Source organism: Acinonyx jubatus, chromosome E2 (genome assembly GCF_027475565.1).
Source record: "Acinonyx jubatus isolate Ajub_Pintada_27869175 chromosome E2, VMU_Ajub_asm_v1.0, whole genome shotgun sequence".
Lineage (NCBI taxonomy): Eukaryota > Metazoa > Chordata > Mammalia > Carnivora > Felidae > Acinonyx > Acinonyx jubatus.
In genome coordinates this window covers 12386791-12406325 of record NC_069396.1, presented here as the reverse complement: position 1 = coordinate 12406325, position 19535 = coordinate 12386791, and the positions used below count along the sequence as shown (strand labels likewise).

The 19535-nt window shown below is 45.7% G+C and overlaps 1 protein-coding gene across 7 annotated transcripts in view; it reads right to left on the bottom strand.

Annotated features, from left to right (window-relative positions):
* WDR59 (WD repeat domain 59) overlaps positions 1 to 19535 on the bottom strand; it is an 84284-nt gene that overhangs the window by 49334 nt on the left and 15415 nt on the right. For 5 of the 7 annotated variants that reach the window (XM_015087195.3, XM_015087196.3, XM_015087197.3 and 2 more), the window contains exons 2-7: positions 17810 to 17859; positions 13175 to 13310; positions 7914 to 7999; positions 6835 to 6915; positions 4687 to 4724; positions 734 to 822 (exon numbers count right to left, since the gene is read on the bottom strand). In XM_015087195.3, coding sequence (XP_014942681.2) covers positions 734 to 822; positions 4687 to 4724; positions 6835 to 6915; positions 7914 to 7999; positions 13175 to 13310; positions 17810 to 17859 — 480 coding nt within the window. The remainder of the gene's footprint in view (positions 1 to 733; positions 823 to 4686; positions 4725 to 6834; positions 6916 to 7913; positions 8000 to 13174; positions 13311 to 17809; positions 17860 to 19535) is intronic. The other 2 variants (XM_027076213.2, XM_015087198.3) reach the window with 2 other exon arrangements.

The window sequence follows — 19535 nt, the reverse complement described above, 5'->3', positions numbered from 1 at the left end:
TACTACCCAATCATACGGCAGGTAAGTTCGGGGGGCCTTTCCCCGAGTCATTGTCTTCTCCGATACCAACAAACCGAACTCCAAACAGACTCTCCGTGGCAGCAGCTGCCTGGGACCCTGCCCCTCTTCCCTGCCCGTCAGTTACACGGGCTGTGCGGGGAGAATCCGGGCTCTGCAGGCTCTTTGGAGGCTGAAAGGACAGCTAGACGTCTAAGGGAGGATCTGAACACGCTACGTACCCCGCCTCAGTGATTTATACCAGAAATACCCAGGATGGAATAGGTCCTAGAACAACTAGTTTGCACTTCGCAATCTGGGGCAGGGATAAGAAGCCTGCTGACCATTCTAGAACAGTGTCTGGTTCCCAGGCTCGACCTCCTCAGTGACCCATTCGCTATGATTATCTTCATTTTGAAGACGAGGTAACTGAGGCTTGGAGTAGTGGAGTGGCTCACCTGACATCATAATTAGGAGGCAGCAAAATGGGGCCCTCACTTAGGTCAGTCCTAGTTCATTTGCTTAACCACTGATTGGAATATTCTCTATCTTCCTTCAACATCAGTTTGATCACAAAGCAAATGTCATCTGGCACCGTGATCTTAAAATGGCAATTTGCCACACTGCAGAGGACACCCTGGCTTCTCAACACAAGTCCTGCTACTCACAACATCCTCTTCATTCCCGCTGCGAGGGACTAAAGACCACCTGGGGTGGGAGGGAAGAGATTACTCACCCGCTTGTCCCATATCCGCACGTCCCCATCATGACTGGTGGCGAGGCAATTAGCATTTTTTTTATTCCATTTGACCTGTGAGGCACCCGCTGGAGAGAAAAATCAGGGGAAGAAAGCTGCTGCCGTCAACTCCTCTGGAACCAGAGTGGAATGTGTCCGGGGGGGCTGGATAACGAGTTCTGGCTGAATGAGAACAGAACCCTTCAAGTTTCTAGGACTGCACCAGCTCCACCATTAAAGAGAAAATGAAGCCAAAAAATAAATGAACTAACACACTGGAACAGGATCAGAGACACCTAACGGAGGAAACAATCTGACTTAGGAAAAAACTCTACAGGTTACCTCGGCACAGAAGCAGCAGGGAAACACAGTTTCTCATGAGCAGCAGTTCAACATGGCTCTGTTGGCGGGAAACTGACTACTCAGCACACAACCTGGCTCTTCATCATCCCCGACGACCAACCTGGAGCACCCACCCAGAAGAGCCTCAGCTCAACGCCTGCTCCTTCCCACTTACTTGCTCACCTCCTCGCCTATCTAGGAGGGCAATCTTGGAGAAACAAAGGTTCCTCAGCCTCCATGTTGCTCAATTCTGCCCTCAGAAGGGTATGTGTACCACCCCCCTCCTACGCTCTCTTCTCCCATCAGCGGCTACACGTGGTCACTGGCCCTGCATTAGGTCAGGGAAAGGGAACGTCCCTGGCACCGTGAACTGAGTCCTTTCCCCACTCTGCCAACACAAAGAAGTAACAACAATAACAAAGGAGCTACTTAAGAGAGGAGACATAGTGTAAAATGCCAGAGGGGTTGAGGTCTGTCGAAAACCGGGACATATCAGCACTTCTGGTGGACTCTTAAAAATAACCAAGTTGGGGTGCCTGGGTGGCTCAGTTGCTTAAGCATCCCACCCTTGATCTCAGCTCAGGTCATGATCTCGGCTCAGGTCATGATCTTACAGTTCATGAGTTCAAGCCCTGTGTCAGGCTATTTGCTGACAGCGCGGAGCCTACTTGGGATTCTGTCTCTCCCTCTTTCTGCTCCTCCCCTGCTTTCTCTCACTCTTTGTCTCAAGATAAATGAAGTTCAAAAAATAAAATAACCAAGTTAATTAAGTTAAACCAGAACAACACGACAGCTCTGCTTCCCATCTCTTCTTGTCCTCGCTCAGACAACACATAATATTTCTTCCTTTGGGGTGCTGTTTACTAATGGGGACACCACAGTGAATCCAGGGCTTTGGAAAGCAACCTGAACCACGAGGTCTAGAGTGACACCAACAGAGCAAGGACTGAGAATCTATTACGAAACTGAACTGGTGTCCAGAAATTACCTCTGCTTGGTTCTGGGGACAGTCTTTGTTTGTTTGTTGTGTTTTTTGCCTGAGACACAGGACATCTTAAGTCACTGAAGAATGAATGGTGGAGACCCCTAAAGGAGGAAGGTAGTACACTACTTAGGAGACACAGTTTCTTAGCAAGAAAAGGTATCAGCTCAAGGAGAAGGTGAGTAAGAAGGGTCTGTCCCATTTCCTCATGATAGAATTACTTGAAGACTTTCCCCAGTGCAGGGGTCTATCAGACCATGAAGCCTTCCAAAGGGCTCTGGGAACCGCCTAATTCAACCTGTTTTACTAGGCTCATGACAACAGAGTCAAACAGAGGTCCCAGACCACAGGTGTCCTCAGACAGAGAATACTCTTGAATACACACATGCTCTTGCTTACTCCCCACCCCAAAGGTATAAACAATGTGCTCATGGAGAGATAGGAACCATGGCCTCTGGGAAGCAATACGAACCAAGGCTGAACCTCTCAGGGAATGGTAGATCAAGCAGCTTCCAAAAATCCACAGCTTCTCATTTGCCTCTTTTCTCCTCTTTGCTACCCTGAGAAATCTTTGCTACCCTGCAAGAAAGAAAGAAGACTCCCTACCTCTATTCTTTAGAGGACTCAGAACAGAAAAGAAAGCAATCAGAAGGAGTGGGTTGAAAAAAAGAACTTTCTTTTGGGAGCTCCTCTAAAACCAACCTAACTTAGAAACCTTTAAGTAGAAGCAACAAAATCCTGGGGGAGCAACTGAGGCATTTATAGACCATTTGTGTTTTCATTCAGTTGGATGTCTTCTGCAACCATGTCTGTGCCCCATCATATGTCTCTGACCATAACTGCCTAAAGGTTGAGGTGGCGGGGGTGGGGGTGGGGGTGGCCCAAATCCACAGATTTATTACGCACTTAGCACAGAGGCACAGGGGCTTGACTCCCATGCCATTTAACAAACATTTACGGAGCATCTCCTTGAGTCAGGCACAAATGCTGACCTTGGGCTACAGCACTGAAAAAAAGAGATGTGGTCCCTAACTTCACAAAACAGATAATCCACCTGCTTAATACAGGTGTGATGTTCAATGTCTTTAAATGATGGGGCACGGAGATGTGGAAGAAAAAAATATCACATAATCATTTTGGAGCAAATACCACATGTGAATTCAAATGTAACAAACAGATACAAAGGAGCAGGATTTAAGAGATAGATGATGTATGTTTTTAACAAGGATGCCAAAATACAATACTGATGACTGACCTTCATTGCTGTGATATAACCAGTTCTGTGCCCAAATTCTACTCTCAGGAATTAGTGGGAATGCCCCACAACGGACCCAAAGCAGAATTTCAAAAACAATCCATTCCAACTGAGCAATGAAAACAGGTAGACCAGAAAGTAGTTTCAAAGTTTCAGGACATCCATATTACACGACAACATGGGGACACAATCAGCATAATCTAGATTGTGGGGAAACTGCAGGACAAACCTGGTTTCTTCAATAAATGAACCTCAGGAAAAGAAAAACAAACCAAAAAAGGAGAAGGGGAAGAAACCTACCAATCACAAAAGATGAGAATTCCATCAACCATTATAAGTATGTTCTCTATTTGGATTCTGATTTAAATAATTTGTAAAAACAAAAACAAAAAAACCAACAAAACAACAACTGAGACTATTAGGGAAATCAGTATACTGCTTAAATATTTGATATTAAAGAGCCACCATTAACATTTTTAGAGGTCTGTTCATAGTATTGTGGTTACATTTCCATAGAGGATTCTTCTCTTGTAGAAGTATTACTGACTGAAATATTTGTTGAGGAAACGATATGACACCGACATACTTCAAAATAATTCCAGAGAAGATGGGAGTGGGGGGCAGGGCAGTAGGTAGGAGTAAAGATGAAATAAGACTGGCTAAACAGGGACAACTATGGAAGCTGGATCATGAACACAAGGCAGTTCGTTTTCTTCTATTTTTATATGCACCCAGGGGTGCCTGGGTGGCTCAGTCGGTTAAGCGTCTGACTTTGGCTCAGGTCAGGATCTCACAGCTCTTGGGTTCAAGCCCTGCGCTGGGCTCTGTGCTGACAGCTCAAAGCCTGGACCTGCTTCAGATTCTGTGTCTCCCTCTCTCTCTGCCCCACCCCCACTCGCACTCTCTCTGTCCCTCTCTCTTAAAAATAAACATTAAGGGGCGCCTGGGTGGCTCAGTCGGTTAAGCGTCCGACTTCGGCTCAGGTGGTGATCTCATGGTCCGTGAGTTAGAGCCCCGCGTCGGGTTCTGTGCTGACAGCTCAGAGCCTGGAGCCTATTTCAGATTCTGTGTCTCCCTCTCTCTGACCCTCCCCCGTTCATGCTCTGTCTCTCTCTGTCTCAAAAATAAATAAACATTAAAAAAAATAATAAACATTAAAAAAATGTTTTTTAATACATAAATAAAAAGTTTAAAAACAATTTCAGCTCCTGTCCTTGAATCCCGAAATAAGCTCCTGAGCGCACTCAGCAGTCCTGACTGTAACTTCCGAGAGCAGCCTAAAGCAAGCCCCTTGCCATGAGAGACTCACAACCCCACCGGCCAGGGTGTGGGCAGGAGGCAGTCCCCGTGGGGGTGGGGGAAGTACACACTCACCTACAGCAGAGAGCGCAACGGTAGGCTTCCTTGTGTCTCTGGAACAGAAAAGTCAGAAATCAAATGCCCGATTCATAGGCCACCATCCACCTGTACTTTTCACCCTCTGCACGCATTTCTCCACTCTCCTTTCAGTGGGTACTTGGAGCTCGGAGAGAACGTGAGGGCCTTAGAAGCAACTGTAAAGTGTCTCCCTTCGGGGACAAACTTTCTCATCTGCCTCAAATGAGGCTGAGACTAAATTTCAAATCACATAGCTGCAGCCACAGAAAACGAACTATGTGATTCAGCGTGTCCGGCGTGACCCTGATCGTAGGGGTGGAGGAAGCCATAAGAAGCCGTTCCTGGCGTCATTTCTCCCAGTGGCAATGAAGGAACAGTCATGGAGGCATAACTCTGCGAGAACCTTCCCAGCAGCACTTCAAAGGTGAAGTCAAAAGCTACTCTGATAATCACAGTTGCTAAGAGGTGGAAACCCAAGTGTCCACTGACAGACGAGTGGATCGACAAAATGTGGTCCAGCCACACGACGGAATATTAGCCAGCCTTCTGACAGAAGGAAATCCTGTCACACGCTACAACATGGATGAACCTTGAGGTCATGGCGTTAAGTCAAGTAAGTCAGTGCCGAAAAGACAAGCACTGCATGACTCCACTCCCACTTGTCTGAAGGATCTAAAGTAGCCAAAACCATAGGAACAGAAAGTGGGAAGGTGCTTAATGAGCAGAGTGTTAGCTTGGTAAGAGGAGAAAGTTCTGGGGATCCGTTGCACAACAATGTGAATATATTTAACAGAACCACACACTTAAAAATGGTGAAGATGGCTTATTTCATGTTTTGGGTTTTTCAACCACAATTCAAAACAAAAAGAAAACAAAAACCCTACTCCTGGATACAACGGGAGGCTCCTGGAAAGAGAGAGATTCCTGGGTTCACCACAAAGCCAGAGGACAACTTCTCCACCAAATGGTAAAGTGACAGAACAGGGCACCAACCCAGGGCTAGAGGGTTCGGACGGCCAATCCGTGGCTCAGGCTTACTAATCCAGAAAACTTGAAAAGGCATCATCTGTTCAGCATTTTTTAATCCTTAAATTATGAAAACAACGATTTCATGTAAATGAGGAATACTCTAACCTTGCCTCCTAACTCCCTGGGGTTTTGTTTATTTAAACCCATTTCCCCTGGGTTTAGCGCTCCGTCCCCACTCCGGCGCTGCCGTTAGACTGATCACCACCAAGGCAGTGTCCCGGATGCAGGTGAAGTCTGCTGCGCACACCCTCTCGGACTCCCTTTCCCTGATCTGTCCACCTCTCAGTGCAAACGGTCACAGAGCCACTGCCATTGGGAGCACAGCAGTCCGCTGAGGGGAGAGAGGGTCCCGTCTGGGGGACTCTACAGACCACGCCCTCTAGTTAGTCACCTCAAATTGTTATGGCAAAGGGAGCCTCGCTCTACAAAGGGAGAAGGGGGACAGACAACATGCCCGGCCCTGGGCTGGGGGCTCCTTCCCTCTTCGCCTCACGAAGGGTAACCCTGAGAGGTGGCCCTCAGCCGCCTGGGGGACTGAAGCCTCACAAAGAGCAAAGCAGATGTGTCTCATAGCATCACCTGCTGTAGCAGACGTGTGTCTGTGCCCACAACTCCCCACTGTCACCTGCCACGTCAGTTAAACTTCAGCCTGACTTTCAAACGCCAGCACCTATGTTTCTCTGCCAAAGGGACTTCCCTGACTGCTGAAGCCTGTCCTGCACATCTCTGTGCCAGGCCTGAAGTGCCAGGGAAGGGAGGCCCCAGGGTGCAGCCTGCGACCAGTGACCGACAGTGGATGACGCCCCCACTTCCTGAGCCCTCAAGGGTGGGACACCTCTGAGGAGTTCTGCACTAGCACCTAGCGGTCCCCGGCAGGAATAAGCTCCACGTGCTCATGCTGCCTCCCGCGTGGACAGCGCGCCCTCCGTGTGCAGCCTTCCCGCTCCCGTCTCTCCTCCCGCCAGTGCTTCTGTCGCCTCCTAAACAACGTCCTTGCAAGGCATCCTCATCTCGGGGTCTACACCCAGGGGAAACCAAACTAAGACAGCTGATCTCTAAAACAAAGGTCCCAGATCATCCCACAACCCAGTGGTTTGGCCTTTTAATTGTTCTTACTTGATATCCCAAATGTAGATGTAAGTGTCCACAGAGCTGGTAACCAAGAGATCTGGCTCAAACACTGCCCAGTCCAGGTCACTGGAAACACAAGAAATAAACAGAACAACACCAAAGAGAAGAATATTCAGAGTCCAGTTCCAAAGCACTAGCAGATTTCATTTCTAGTGGCTTCAGAGAGTCACTGTTAACGGTCCTCCTTAACATGATATAGGCTAGAAATCTCCAAACTTCTTTGGGAATGAGTAAGACTTAACTGAGCTCTGAAAAAAGCTTTCAGGTCCTTTCCCCTGTCATCACCAGCTATCCCATCACCTGCTCCCAAAAAAGAAAAGGAGGATTTCAACTTCAACCACACACACACACACACACACACCCCCCAAAGCAAAAACATCAAGTGATTTTTGAGTTGGAATTTTCTAAACCAGATTCAACCACAAGTACCTTGAGTAAAACCAACATCTCTCAAAGCAGCGGCAAACTGTAACACTGCCATGCAGCTTTCAGGAAGGGTAGGCCTCCCTAACATAGGCCAGGGGTCTGGCCTTTCCCGTTACTTCTGGGTCAGCTCCCCCACTCCTGTACTCCCTGCTGCTACTTCCCAGGATGAGTGTTCCCTACCCAGGAATAGTGACCCAAGGACAGGATGGATCAAGGAACACTCCAGAAGGCCATGGGTGGGAGGCAGCTGTGCCCCACAGCCACTGGAGAAAGAGCAAAGGGCTGCGTCCTGCTGTCTGTGCTCCCACACACTGCCGAATGTGAGCTGAGGATTCTGCCAGCATAACTGTGTCTCCCTCCCATGGCAAAAATCAGCTCTAATCCTTCACTCCAGACTGGGCTGTCCGAGGGCCTTCTGGAATCGAGGACAGCAGTTACAGGAATGCTGGTTCCTAAATACTGGTTGATCCCCAGTATGAGAGCCACCGCTTCAGTAAGCGCCAAGGACCTAGCAGTCACCCGTGGCCAATGCAGCACAGAGGGTCAAGTTGTGGAAGGGGGACGGAGCGTTCACATCACTTCCCGAGGGACTATGACAGAGCGAGACAGGCCAGGAGCTGCGGAGGCCTGGTACCTACCTGATTACACGAGTGTGGCCTTGTAAGGTAGTGCCAACTTCCCCGCTGCCATCTTTCCACTTATAAAGGTCAACCCGTTGGTTACTCTGAAAAGAAACAAGGGGAAGAAGGCAGCCAGTCCCACACCTGAACACACGCTCTCACCGCGATCTGCCTAGGGCTGAGAAAACGAAGCCATGCAGAAACTAACTTGCATGGCAGAGACCCTACAGACTGACTTGCTCACAGAGCCATCAGAAATGAGTACAATTAGGGGCTCCTGGGTGGCTGAGTCGGTTAAGTGTCCAACTTTGGCTTGGGTCATGATCTCACAGTTCGTGAGTTTGAGCCCCACGTCGGGTTCTGTGCTGACAGCTGAGAGCCTGAGCTGCTTCGGATTCTGTGTCTCCCTCTCTCTATACCCCTCCCCCACTCATGATCTGTCCGTCTGTCTCTCTCTCTCTCAAAAACAATAAAGATTAAAAAATATTTTTTTTAAAAAAAGAAACAAGTACAATTAACATGTGAGCCAACCTCAGCTCAGTACATAGGACTATAAATTTCCAAAAGAGAGGGCAGTGCTGTCTTCAAAGTGAATCTACCCTGAGTCATTGCAGCTGAATTGAAACCACCGAGGCGCTACTGAGCACCTGAATGAAGAGATGCGCCACCCCCACCCCACCACCCCCACGCCTCCCCCCCCACCCCACAGGCTGCTCAAAGGACCACCTCCCAGCTCTAAGCATCACACACCCATCTCTCCAGCTGCTGTCACACTAAGGCTTTCAGCTCACTCTTCCCACTTATCAAAGGCCCAGAGTCCATCCATCACACTTTAAAAACACATAAACACAAGAAAGAAAACAGAACCACTATTAAAGGGGTATCCTAGAAGACAAAATTACAGAAGACTCCTTGAAATATGCCTATACTGAATTTCTTTTTTTATACATTTTTTTCTTAATGTTTATTTTTGAGAGAGAGAAAGAGAGATGCAGAGTGAGAAGGAGACAGAGAATCCGAAGCAGAGGCTCTGTGATGAAAGCCCAAAGCCCAGTGTGGGGTTCAATCTCACATACTGTGAGATTGTGACCTGAGATGAAGTTGGATGCTTAACCGACTGAGCCACCCAGGTGTCCCTAATACTGAATTTCTTTTCTTTTCTTTTTTAATGTTTATTCATTATCTTTGACAGAGAGAGACAGAGCACGAACAGGAGATAGACAGAGAGAGAGAGAGAGAGAGAGAGAGAGAGAGAGAGAGAGAGAGAGATACACAGAATGTGAAGCAGGCTCCAGGCTCTGCCCTGTCAGCATAGAGTCCGACCTGGGATTCAAACCCACAAACCATGAGATTGTGACCTGAACTGAAGTCAGACGCCTAACCAACTGAGCCATCCAGGCATCCCTATACTGAATTTCTTAAAGGGTTAGGCATAAAGACCTAGGAAAGACTAGGAAAGACTGACCAGAAAAAAACACACAGCAATAGGGAAAGGAGGAAAGAAAAAGCTACATTTCACTGAAACAACAAGCCAGCAAAATATCTAAATATCATGAGCTTATGAAACACACCAAAAGTGAATAAAGACTACAACAGACTGATTACTGCTACACAGGCTATCTAATAATTTCTGAACTGATATACAGATGCAGATCTATTAATATCTATATATTACTAGACTCATTTTCATTTTAGCTCATAGATGGACAGATGTATAAAGTTCAAAGGTGTTTATCCAGAAATGCCAGTTTCCAATTCTAAATAGGTAAGGTTTCTGGTCAACGGTTAGAATTCAAAACAGCTTCCAATGGGAACAGGAGTGAAAAGAAAAGTCCCCTCATAATATAATAATATCCCCTGTCATTTCCAGAGGGTCTGCTAACACCAGTCTATGTACTAGGAATCTTGTTTTTAATACACAGATTCTGTTTTTATTCATTTTTTCAGTTATTTACTTTAAAGAGAGAGAAAAAGCATGAGTGCGGGAGAGGGGCAGAGAGAGGAGGAGAGGGGAGAGAGAGAGAGAAGGAGAGACTCTTAAACAGGCTCCATACTCAGCAGAGCCTGACATGGGGCTCGATCCCACCACCCTGGGACCACGATGTAAGCCAAAATCAAGAGTTAGACACTCAACCAACGGAGCCATCAGGCGCCCAACGTACTAGGAATCTTCAGAGACCCGCCCTCCGTTCCGTCACACAACACTGCACGCTGGCTATCATCACCCACGTTACAGGTGAGGCAGCTGAGGCTCAGAAAGTTGGGAGAGTACAAAAGATAAAACAGGAGTGTCAAAACTAGAACTTGACCTCAGATGTGCCTAACTCCAAAGCTTTTTCTCCTGAAAAAGCCTCTCTCCCAACCAAGAACAAAAGAAAAAAAAAATCCATCAATTGAACTTTATCAAAATCAAACCTTTTACGTAACAAAGGACATTATAAAGTGAAAGACAATCTACAGAATTAGACACATACTTGCAAATCATATCTCCGATAAGAATCTAGTATCAAGAATATAGAAAGAACTCTGGCAACTCAGCAGCAAAAAGACATACAACCCAATTCCAAGATAAGTAAAGGATGTGCATAGATATCTCTCCAAAAGATACACAAATTGCCCACAGGGACATGAAGAGATGCTCAACATCATTAGTCATTAGGGAAATACAAATCAAAACCACAGTAAGGTACCACTTTCTCCCACTAGGATGGCTATGCTTTAAAAATTAAAAAAAAAAAAAACCAAACAGAAAAACACTAATTTGGGGGACAATGTGGAGAAACTGGAACACTGCTGGTAGGACTATAAAACGACTCAGCTACCATAGAAAAGTCTAACGGTTCCTCAAAAAGTTAAACACAGACTTACCATAGGACCCTGCAATTCTACTCCAAAGTATATACCCAAAACAATTGAAAACAAGTACTCAAAAAACTACATTTACACACACGTCCACTTCCACCTTATTTACAAGAGCCAGCCCAAATATCCATCAGGGAATGAACGATTAAACAAAACATGTTATAGCCATACAATGGAATACTACTGAGCCATAAAAAGGAGTAAAGCACAGATACATGGCACAGCATAGTTAAGAAAGCAGACACAAAAGATCACATATTGTATGTTTCCATTTATATGAAATATCCAGAACACAGAGACAGAACACAGACTGGTGGCTGTCAGGGGCCGTGGGGAGGGGGCATAGGGAGAAACCGCTTCATGGGAGGGGTAAAATTTTATTCTGGAGGGATGAAAATGTTTGGGAACCAGAGAGGGGCGGTGGCTGTGTAACATGTGAATGTAAATGACATTACATTGTCTACTTTTTTAAATGTCTATTTTTTTTTAAATGTTTATTTTTGAGAGAGAGAGAGAGAGAGAGAGAGAGAGAGAGAGAGAGACAGAGCTCGAGAGAGGGAGACACAGAATCCGAAGCAGGCTCCAGGCTCCAAGCTGTTAGCACAGAGCCCGACCGGAGCTCGAACTCACGAACCGCAAGATCATGATCTGTGCCTAAGTCAGCCGTATAACCAACTGAGCCACCCAGGCGCCCCTACATTGTCTACTTTAAAAAGACTGTAAAAAAAAAAAAAAAAAAAAAGGCTATCTCACCATTTGTAAACAAATGCAATGTTAATCCACATGGGCCAAGTATTGACCAGTTAGCCTAAACCAGTCGTTCCCAAAGAGGGGCTATTTTGCTTCCCAGGGACATTTAATAACGTCTAGAGAAATTTTTGGTTGTCATGGTGACGGGGATGGCGAAGATGCTACTGGCATTTGGTAGGTAGGGCCAGGGATGCTGCTTCATCTCTTACAATGCACAGGACAGACCCTGCCGCAAAGAATTATGTGGCCTGGGAGGTCAGTAGCTCTAAGGTCTAGGACCCCTGGACCCAATGATCAGGGGCTGAGGCTGAGAGGGGAGTGGAAGTTGTAAAGCGTAAGCCAACAAAAAGAGCATTCTTCCTAATTCACAGGAAAGGGGTCGGGAATGGGAAAGCAGTAGACTGGCCCTATCTTCTCCTTCAGAACAGCCCCCCACATCAGTTCGACCGCAGATGTCCATGGTGAGAGTCAGACGTTCAGATTCTTTGTTTGTTTAGAGAGAGAGCAGAAGCAGGGTAGGGGCAGAGATGGGGAGAGAGAGAGAATCCCAAGCAGGCTCCAGGCTGTCAGCGCAAAGTCCGATACAGGGCTTGAACCCATGAACCGTGAGATCATGACCTGAGATCAAGAGTCAGACACTCAACCGACTGAGCCACCCAGGTGCCCCAGACAGTCAGATGCTATTTTGGAAATGAGGGGAAGAGCGGCTTTTTGTTCCTTCTAAAGCTGACAGCGTTGCTCGTCTTTCTCTTCCTCAGGTGCTTCCCTCTCACAGACTGTCATTTCTGATAAGAACAGACGTAGACAGCACTGTGAATGCTTGCATCCCTTGGATGATAAGCAGGGTTCTTTAAATACTGTTCTTCCAGCCCAGTGCAAAGGAGCCAAAGGTTTAGATCTCTAATTGTTCTAGGAGAGTAGAATGCTGGTGTAGAATCTGACGAAATACCAGAGGTGATCTAGCCTAGATCTTTCTTTCAGTCACGAATCCCTTGGAAAACCTAATAAAATGCATGCATCTTTTCCTGGAAGAATTCACACAGAAACAGGCACATAAAATCTCAGGGGGTTAGCCGATCTAATGAATCCCAATCAAGAAACAAGCCCTTCCTGGGGCGCCTGGGTGGCTCAGACAGTTAAGCACTTGACTCTTGATTTCAGCTCAGGTCACGATCTCACAAGCCACTGTGTTGGGCTCCGTGATGATAATGCTCTCTTCCCCTCTCTCTTTCTCTCAAAATAAATAAATAAACTTTAAGAAAAAGAAAGAATCCCTTCCTTTGAGCGAAAGCATGTGTGGAGTCTTCTGATCCCTCTGAAAACAGTGAAGGTCAGAGTCATGTCCAGCTACATTCCTGCCGGTGAAAACAGGATCTTATCACACACAGAAATGGAGGCATCTATTCATTTCCCTTTAACATCTGGATCTTTAGAAACACAAGATCTGACACCGATGGGATCAGCAGTTCCGTTCATATATAGATATACGCCATATGTGTATGTATACATATATGTCTTTAATTTGCCTCTCTCTTCCTTTTAGAACCATCCACACTTCTTTTCTGCCTGAAAAATGAGTTATATTCTCTTCTCTCCATAGAACATAGACCTACCAGCCCCAGCTCACACTTTTAACAGCCTTTTCCCGTACTCCTTAAATGGCTCACCGAAGCTGCAAAATAGTGCGCAAAGCTGTCATGAGGATTCCACTGCACAGCTCCGATGTCCCACTTGCTCTGGCGAGAGATCTTTCGGTGACCTTCGAAAGGGGCATCTAGATTAACGATGTATAAGAATCGGCGGCTAGGAAAACAACATCAACATGATGACAATATAACAGCATTAGCATTAAGACAGAAAAGCACATTTGGAATTACATATGGTTTGCAAAGAGTGCTCAAAAAATCCCCAGGTTTATATGACGTTTATCTACTCTGAAAGGCATACAAGGGACAGGAGGAATTCAAGGTGACAGTTAAGCAAGTGGAAGCCACGTCCCTGCGAGAGCCTGTCTCCAGAGATGGTCTTCCCGACTGGATCCTTGGGAGTCTGACATCTTCCCACCAGCTTCAGCTCCAAGCCCACTTCGCTCCAGCCTTTCCCAACTGCTGAGCTAGGGGTAGTTCCGGTTCCCACACAACTCCCACCACGCTGTTTGCATTGCGACAGCAGCACTGATCTCTGTAGTACAACTACCCATGGTAAGGCTCTGGTCCTGAACCAACCGAGTGGAGCACGGACCAAGTCTCCAGTGTCTGTATGTCCCTCCTCACCAGGCATAGTGCTTGGCATTCAGTAAATGTGTGTTAAACCTATCACTTATCACTTTGCCAAACATCCTGGAGAAAATCTCAAATTCCCTTGCAAGTTGACTACCTGGGAAAGGCAACTAAATCAAGTCTATTGGGAGGGAAATAATAACGAATAAAATGATAATGAAAATAACACATTAAGGGCTGATAATGTTCACGGTGCCAATCAGTATAAAGGATCTGAAAACAGGAATGTCCTGTGTTCTGCCTATTTTCCCTTTGTTTTAAGAGAAAAATCATTGTGTGAATCAACATCTCAGCAGCCATTAATCAGCTGTTGTTAGAGAACACTTCAAGCCCCAGAGCATCCATGAGGACAGGTGGGCTCAATGATGAAGAAAAAGATTAACAGTCCCTGCTCAGAAGAGATGGGAAATGCAAGTTAACACGGCCTGTAAAACTCTAGCAGAAACCCCAGAAGAGAAGGTTAGGGGAGAAGAAAGCAAGCACAGGTAAGACAAATTCACAGAACTTTCAGAACTGCTGGTGCAGAACAAAGATCTAGCATCTCTGACGTACTCTGAAGGAATCACTTGATTCTGGAGCAGGCAGGCTGGCATCTTCCTCTCAGCATGAAAAACGGGAAAGCATGACAAACGGGGAAAGGCTGAGAGCGATACACATGGGGCGCCATCAACAGGGGGGCCCAGAGACGTTACAGAGCAAGTGCAGAGCAGCAGAAGAAAAGTAGGCACTTCAGGATAAACATACCTGACATATCTTCTTTCTCCCCTGAAGACCCACGAAAGTCAGAGTAAAAACGTACAACACAGTAACCCACAAAGAAAATGAGAGAGGAAATGAAAAGCGGATGGACAAATGGTGATCGATCTAAAGAAGGCAAACAAATACCAAAGTGCCTGCAGAGGGGAAGTGGATGAGAGGCGAGCTGATTCACGCTGCAGAACCGAGGCCAGCTCGGGAGCTGGAGGCTTCAGCCTGCACACAAGGGAAGAGAAGCCTGGAGAACCAAAAGCAGAACAGAACAGGAACTGTTTGAAAGAGGACTAAGGAGAGCGGTTTACACACACCCCACAGAGCCACCTCTCCTTCACCCGGGTGGGGGGGTGGTGATGTGCTTCAGACAAACTACTTCAGAGGAGCCCAGGCCTGGGACAAACGGCAGAGCAGTGTGGGAATATGAGGAGCTGTGCTCAAAACAGGGCAGGAAGTGGAATGTGAGACCCTCAGGCCTCTTCCCCTACAGCTGATCTGTATAGTCTTCGTACAGTGACAAAAGGATTCTTCTCAGGGGAAAATGACCAGCCCAAGAAAAGAACAAAAGCAAATAAGTAACACAGAACCCAGGAGATAGTGACATCTGAGCACCCTCCAAAAAAAGGGTCTGGTTCCCAGACGACCTCCTTCCAAAGAAGCCCACCGTCACACATGTAAACTGATCACTCTTTGACAGTAACAGAGAGCCAGGTAGTATCAGTCACCAGAGGAAACCTGAAAGACAGGGACCAATGCAATCAAAAGAAAAAAAAGGAAATGGGTAGTGCAGAGGCAAGAAGAAACCTAGAATTAATATTGTCAGAGAGGTAAAAGAAGATGAGGTAAAGAACAGAGAACAGGAAAGAGCTCCTGGAAATGAAAAGCACAGCTGAAATAAAGAAATCTGATAGAAGAGTAGAAAGTTAAAGCTGAAGGGAACTGTCAGAATGCAAAACAAAAAGGACCAACAAAGAATCCACATAGGATATCCAACACGGATGAACAGCTTCAGAAAGAAGGAGCGCAGGAAATAGAGGGGGGAAATTACCAAAGACACAATGCCGGAAAACTTCTCCAAACTAGAAGACACAGACCTTCCAGATTGAAAGGGCCTTCCCACAGTGCTAAAAATTACTCTGGGTCTTAATCTGAATGGGGATCACATGGGTGTATATATTTGTAAATTTACTCAAGCGGTTAACTCAAGTACATTCTTTACTGTACATATTTTCAAGTTCAGTATAAGAAAACAAAATGGTGAACCTTCAAGATTATGTTGAAAAATAAAACAGGTATGTATGTACCCAAGAACACACCAAAACAGGAATGCTTGCCTGGTTTCCAGTGACATAATCCCATTCCCTCCTTGGATGCTACAAATGGCAATGCCCACATGAGTGAATACAGAGAAGTCTAACATTTGAGACACAGTTATTCCTTAGCACTTGAGTATTATTTACTTTTGAGAGAGAGGGAGAAAACGTAAGCAGGGAAAGGCAGAGAGAGAAGGGGGCAGAGGATCTGAAGTAGGCTCTGTGCTGACAGTAGAGAGCCCAATGCGGGGCTCAAACCCATGAACCATGAGATTATGATCTGAGCTGAAGCTGGATGCTTAACCAACTGAACTACCTAGGTGCCCAGCACTTGAGTATTTTGTGGGTTGTGAATATGACTACATGATGTCAAGTGTATGTCTATTTGTTTAGATAAAACAAGTAATGATGCTTAAAAAAAAAAAAAGAGGGGACCCTCTAAGTGCCCACCACACTGAATGAAAAAAAGACACACGCCAAAGCAGTCATGGTGAAGATTTCACACACCTGGAGATAAAAGGAACGCCGGAGACAAAGACAGCATTTTAAAGCTTCCAAAGAGAAAAAATAGGCCGCATACAAAGTGCAGAATCAGAATGGTATAGGAACTCTCAAAATTACTCTGAGAAAAGAACCCCAAATACTGATTCAACACAACAATTGTTATATAACTATACTGGAAGGAGAGGGAAGTCAGGGACTCACAGAGCAAAGTAAAAGTGCTAAATCCTCATCTACTTTAAAAAGTCAATTGGTAATATCTGGACAAATCAAGATAACAGAATATTTGTGTATTATTTGGAAAAATGGAGGCAACCCCAGAGAAACAGCTAAAAGAGTCTCAAGTAGTTGCTTCTATTGAGTGGGATCAGGATTGGGGAAAAGCTGAGCTAGGATTCTGCTGTCTGACAATATAATGTTTGTAATGCTACTTGACTTTGTCAACTATGTTTAGGTATTTCCTTGATTCAAAAAAAAAAAAGGTTTAAAAACGGAGTAGGAAATGAATAATATATCCCCAAAACCACTGGCTTGCCACTTTAAATGGGTAAATTGCATGGTCTGTGAATTGTATCTCAATAAAGCTTTTTTTTTTTTAAGTGAGTGCAGAGGGGGCAGTAAAGAAACATATCAATTTTTCCTTATCTAGGCATCCAGTGTGACACAAAAAAATGGATTTGATAACTGTCTCTGGGGATGGGGGTCAAAGAGAAGAGGGAAACTTACTTCCCAATGTAGAGCCTTTTGAATTATTTAAATGTTTGCTATGCTTTTTTTAAGGTAAATTAAAATACGATTTCAAAATAAAATAATGAAACAGAAACTAGTTCGTTATTTAGAAGTGAGTTCATAAACAATAAGTTAAAGAAAACACTGCAGACTTAGAGAGGTAGTGAGTATGAAAGGGGAGGGGACTCTGACCATTAAATGGCATTATACTGGTACAATGACAAAGTGATCAGCAAATGCTAGGATGGCCCTTAGTTGCCAGAATGTTAAAAATGATGGGCTGAAAAACACTAGAGAAATCATGTAGTTCTAGTTCTTCATAATGAAATCAAAGTCCTTCACAAGCAAACCAAAGTCCAGGGAGGCCAACTGGACAAATGTCCAGGGGCTCATCATGAATGGCATTGCCAAACCAGAACCCAGATCCCCTTGAACCTGTGAGACCACACCAGATAGCACCCTTCTGCAGAGTCTGTGCAATAAACAGAAAATTGCAATTCCAAGACCAAACTACCAGTCACGCAAATTTCAAAGGAATTTTATTGCTTACATATTAGGGCGGAGACAAAAATAAACTGCAAGTGATCCCTGTTAAGTACCCCTGAGGTCACTAGGATAGCGGAACTAAACCCTATGACCACAACCCTTAAGGATAAAGAGTATTTTCCAATTTCCCAGAAACCTCTCAATTTGCGATTTGTCCCCAGAAATTGCAGCAGAGCTCACTTACCCGGAGAGCACAGCATGCTGCCCCAGACAGTCCACAGACATTGCGGTTGCCTGTGAGAGAGAACACAGGGTCAGTTCTGCCAGCAAAGCCAGCTCGGGTTGGGGAAGACAGGTGGGTAGCCTCGTCTGGGGCTTCCTCTTCCCATGGCCCAGGTAAGTCCCCCGCTGGCAGGTATTATTAGTTCTCTACAGTGAATGCTTTCACTCCCTTCTAATCTTCAACCAGATCTCCTACTCACCTTCCTTAATAGGGCAGTTGCTATCTGTTCCCTGACACCAGGATTATATACAAGCAAGCTGGTGTGTTCTAAATTGTGGAGACATCATCTTAGAATTTGGAGAACCTAACTAGCTTGGAGCTAACAGAGCTACTCAGAGCCCCTTCCAAGCAAAACCTAACCTGGGACATCACACACACACACACACACAAACACACCTACCCCACCCCACCCGTCACCCCCATGCCTTTCCAAAGGGCATGGACTTCTCCTCCAAGCTAAATGGGAAGTGGTAATAGTCAAACACCACCCGTGCTGAATCCACGGTCACGTTATTGAGATGCTCAGTTGCCATTTAATCTGAGATTTCTAGCACATTCTAATGATTTCCATTTCCTAGGTCTCCCAGTTCCTAGGGAGCACCATCTTTTCAGGACCACACTGAATCAAATGAAATTGCATTCAGGCTGAAGCATGAGGCTGACTTAAATCATGGCAGTTACAGCCCTAAATTCTCTTATTTGGACCAGTCCAAATTCTCCTGCATTCTCAAGACATTAGTGCTCCCTCTTATACACCGTCAAGAAATATGTCATAGGTAATGTTGGGGACAAGAAACCAGGGTGCTCTCACTGGAGGCTAAAAAGTGGTTGTTATGCATCCTTCATCCCACTAGAGTCGTGAGCAGAGAAAAGTCCAGCTGGAAAGGCAGGCAGTGAAATGAGATGCGACTTCCACACTCTTCTGAACAATTTATAGATTAAAAGTATGAAAGCAGGCAAGATGGAACCTCCAACCAGGGGTGGTACGATCCTTCCAGGAGGTGTGTGGTAGGCAGAATCCTAAGGTGGCCCCAACATTCTGGGCCCTTGCAGTACACATTCTCCCCGTTATTCAAATATGAATCTAGGTGCTGCTGTGAAGGGATTTAGCAGATGTGGTTAAGGTCCCAAATCAGTCGACCTTAAGAGACCTCAAACAACCCAAATGTCCATCAGTAGGTGAATGGATAAACAAAACATGGCACACACATACGACGGCATACGTACTATCGTGTGGATGAACCTTGAAAATACTATGCTAAGTGAAAGAAGCCAAGCACAAAAGAATACTGCATGATTCCACTTATGAGGCACCTAGGATAGGTAAATTCATAAAAAGGGCAAGTAGAAAAGAAGTGGAAGGGGACAGGGAGTGGGGAATGGGGAGTTACTGTTCAGTGAGTACATTCTGTTTGAGGGTTGGGGGGAGAGAGAGAAACCTAATCACATCAGCCCTGTAAATCTAGGTCTAGAAGTCGGAAACAGAGGCACTCAGAGATTCTAAGGATGAGGCATTTATGTGAAGAAGACTGCTGCTGGCTGTGGAGGTGGGACCACATGGCAAGTCCCTGAAAGTGGCCTGTAGGAGCTGAGTGTCCCCTAAATAACAACCAGCAAGAAAACAGAGACTTCAGTAAAAAATGTTTAAAAAGGGGCGCCTGGGAGGTGCAATCGGTTGAGCATCCGA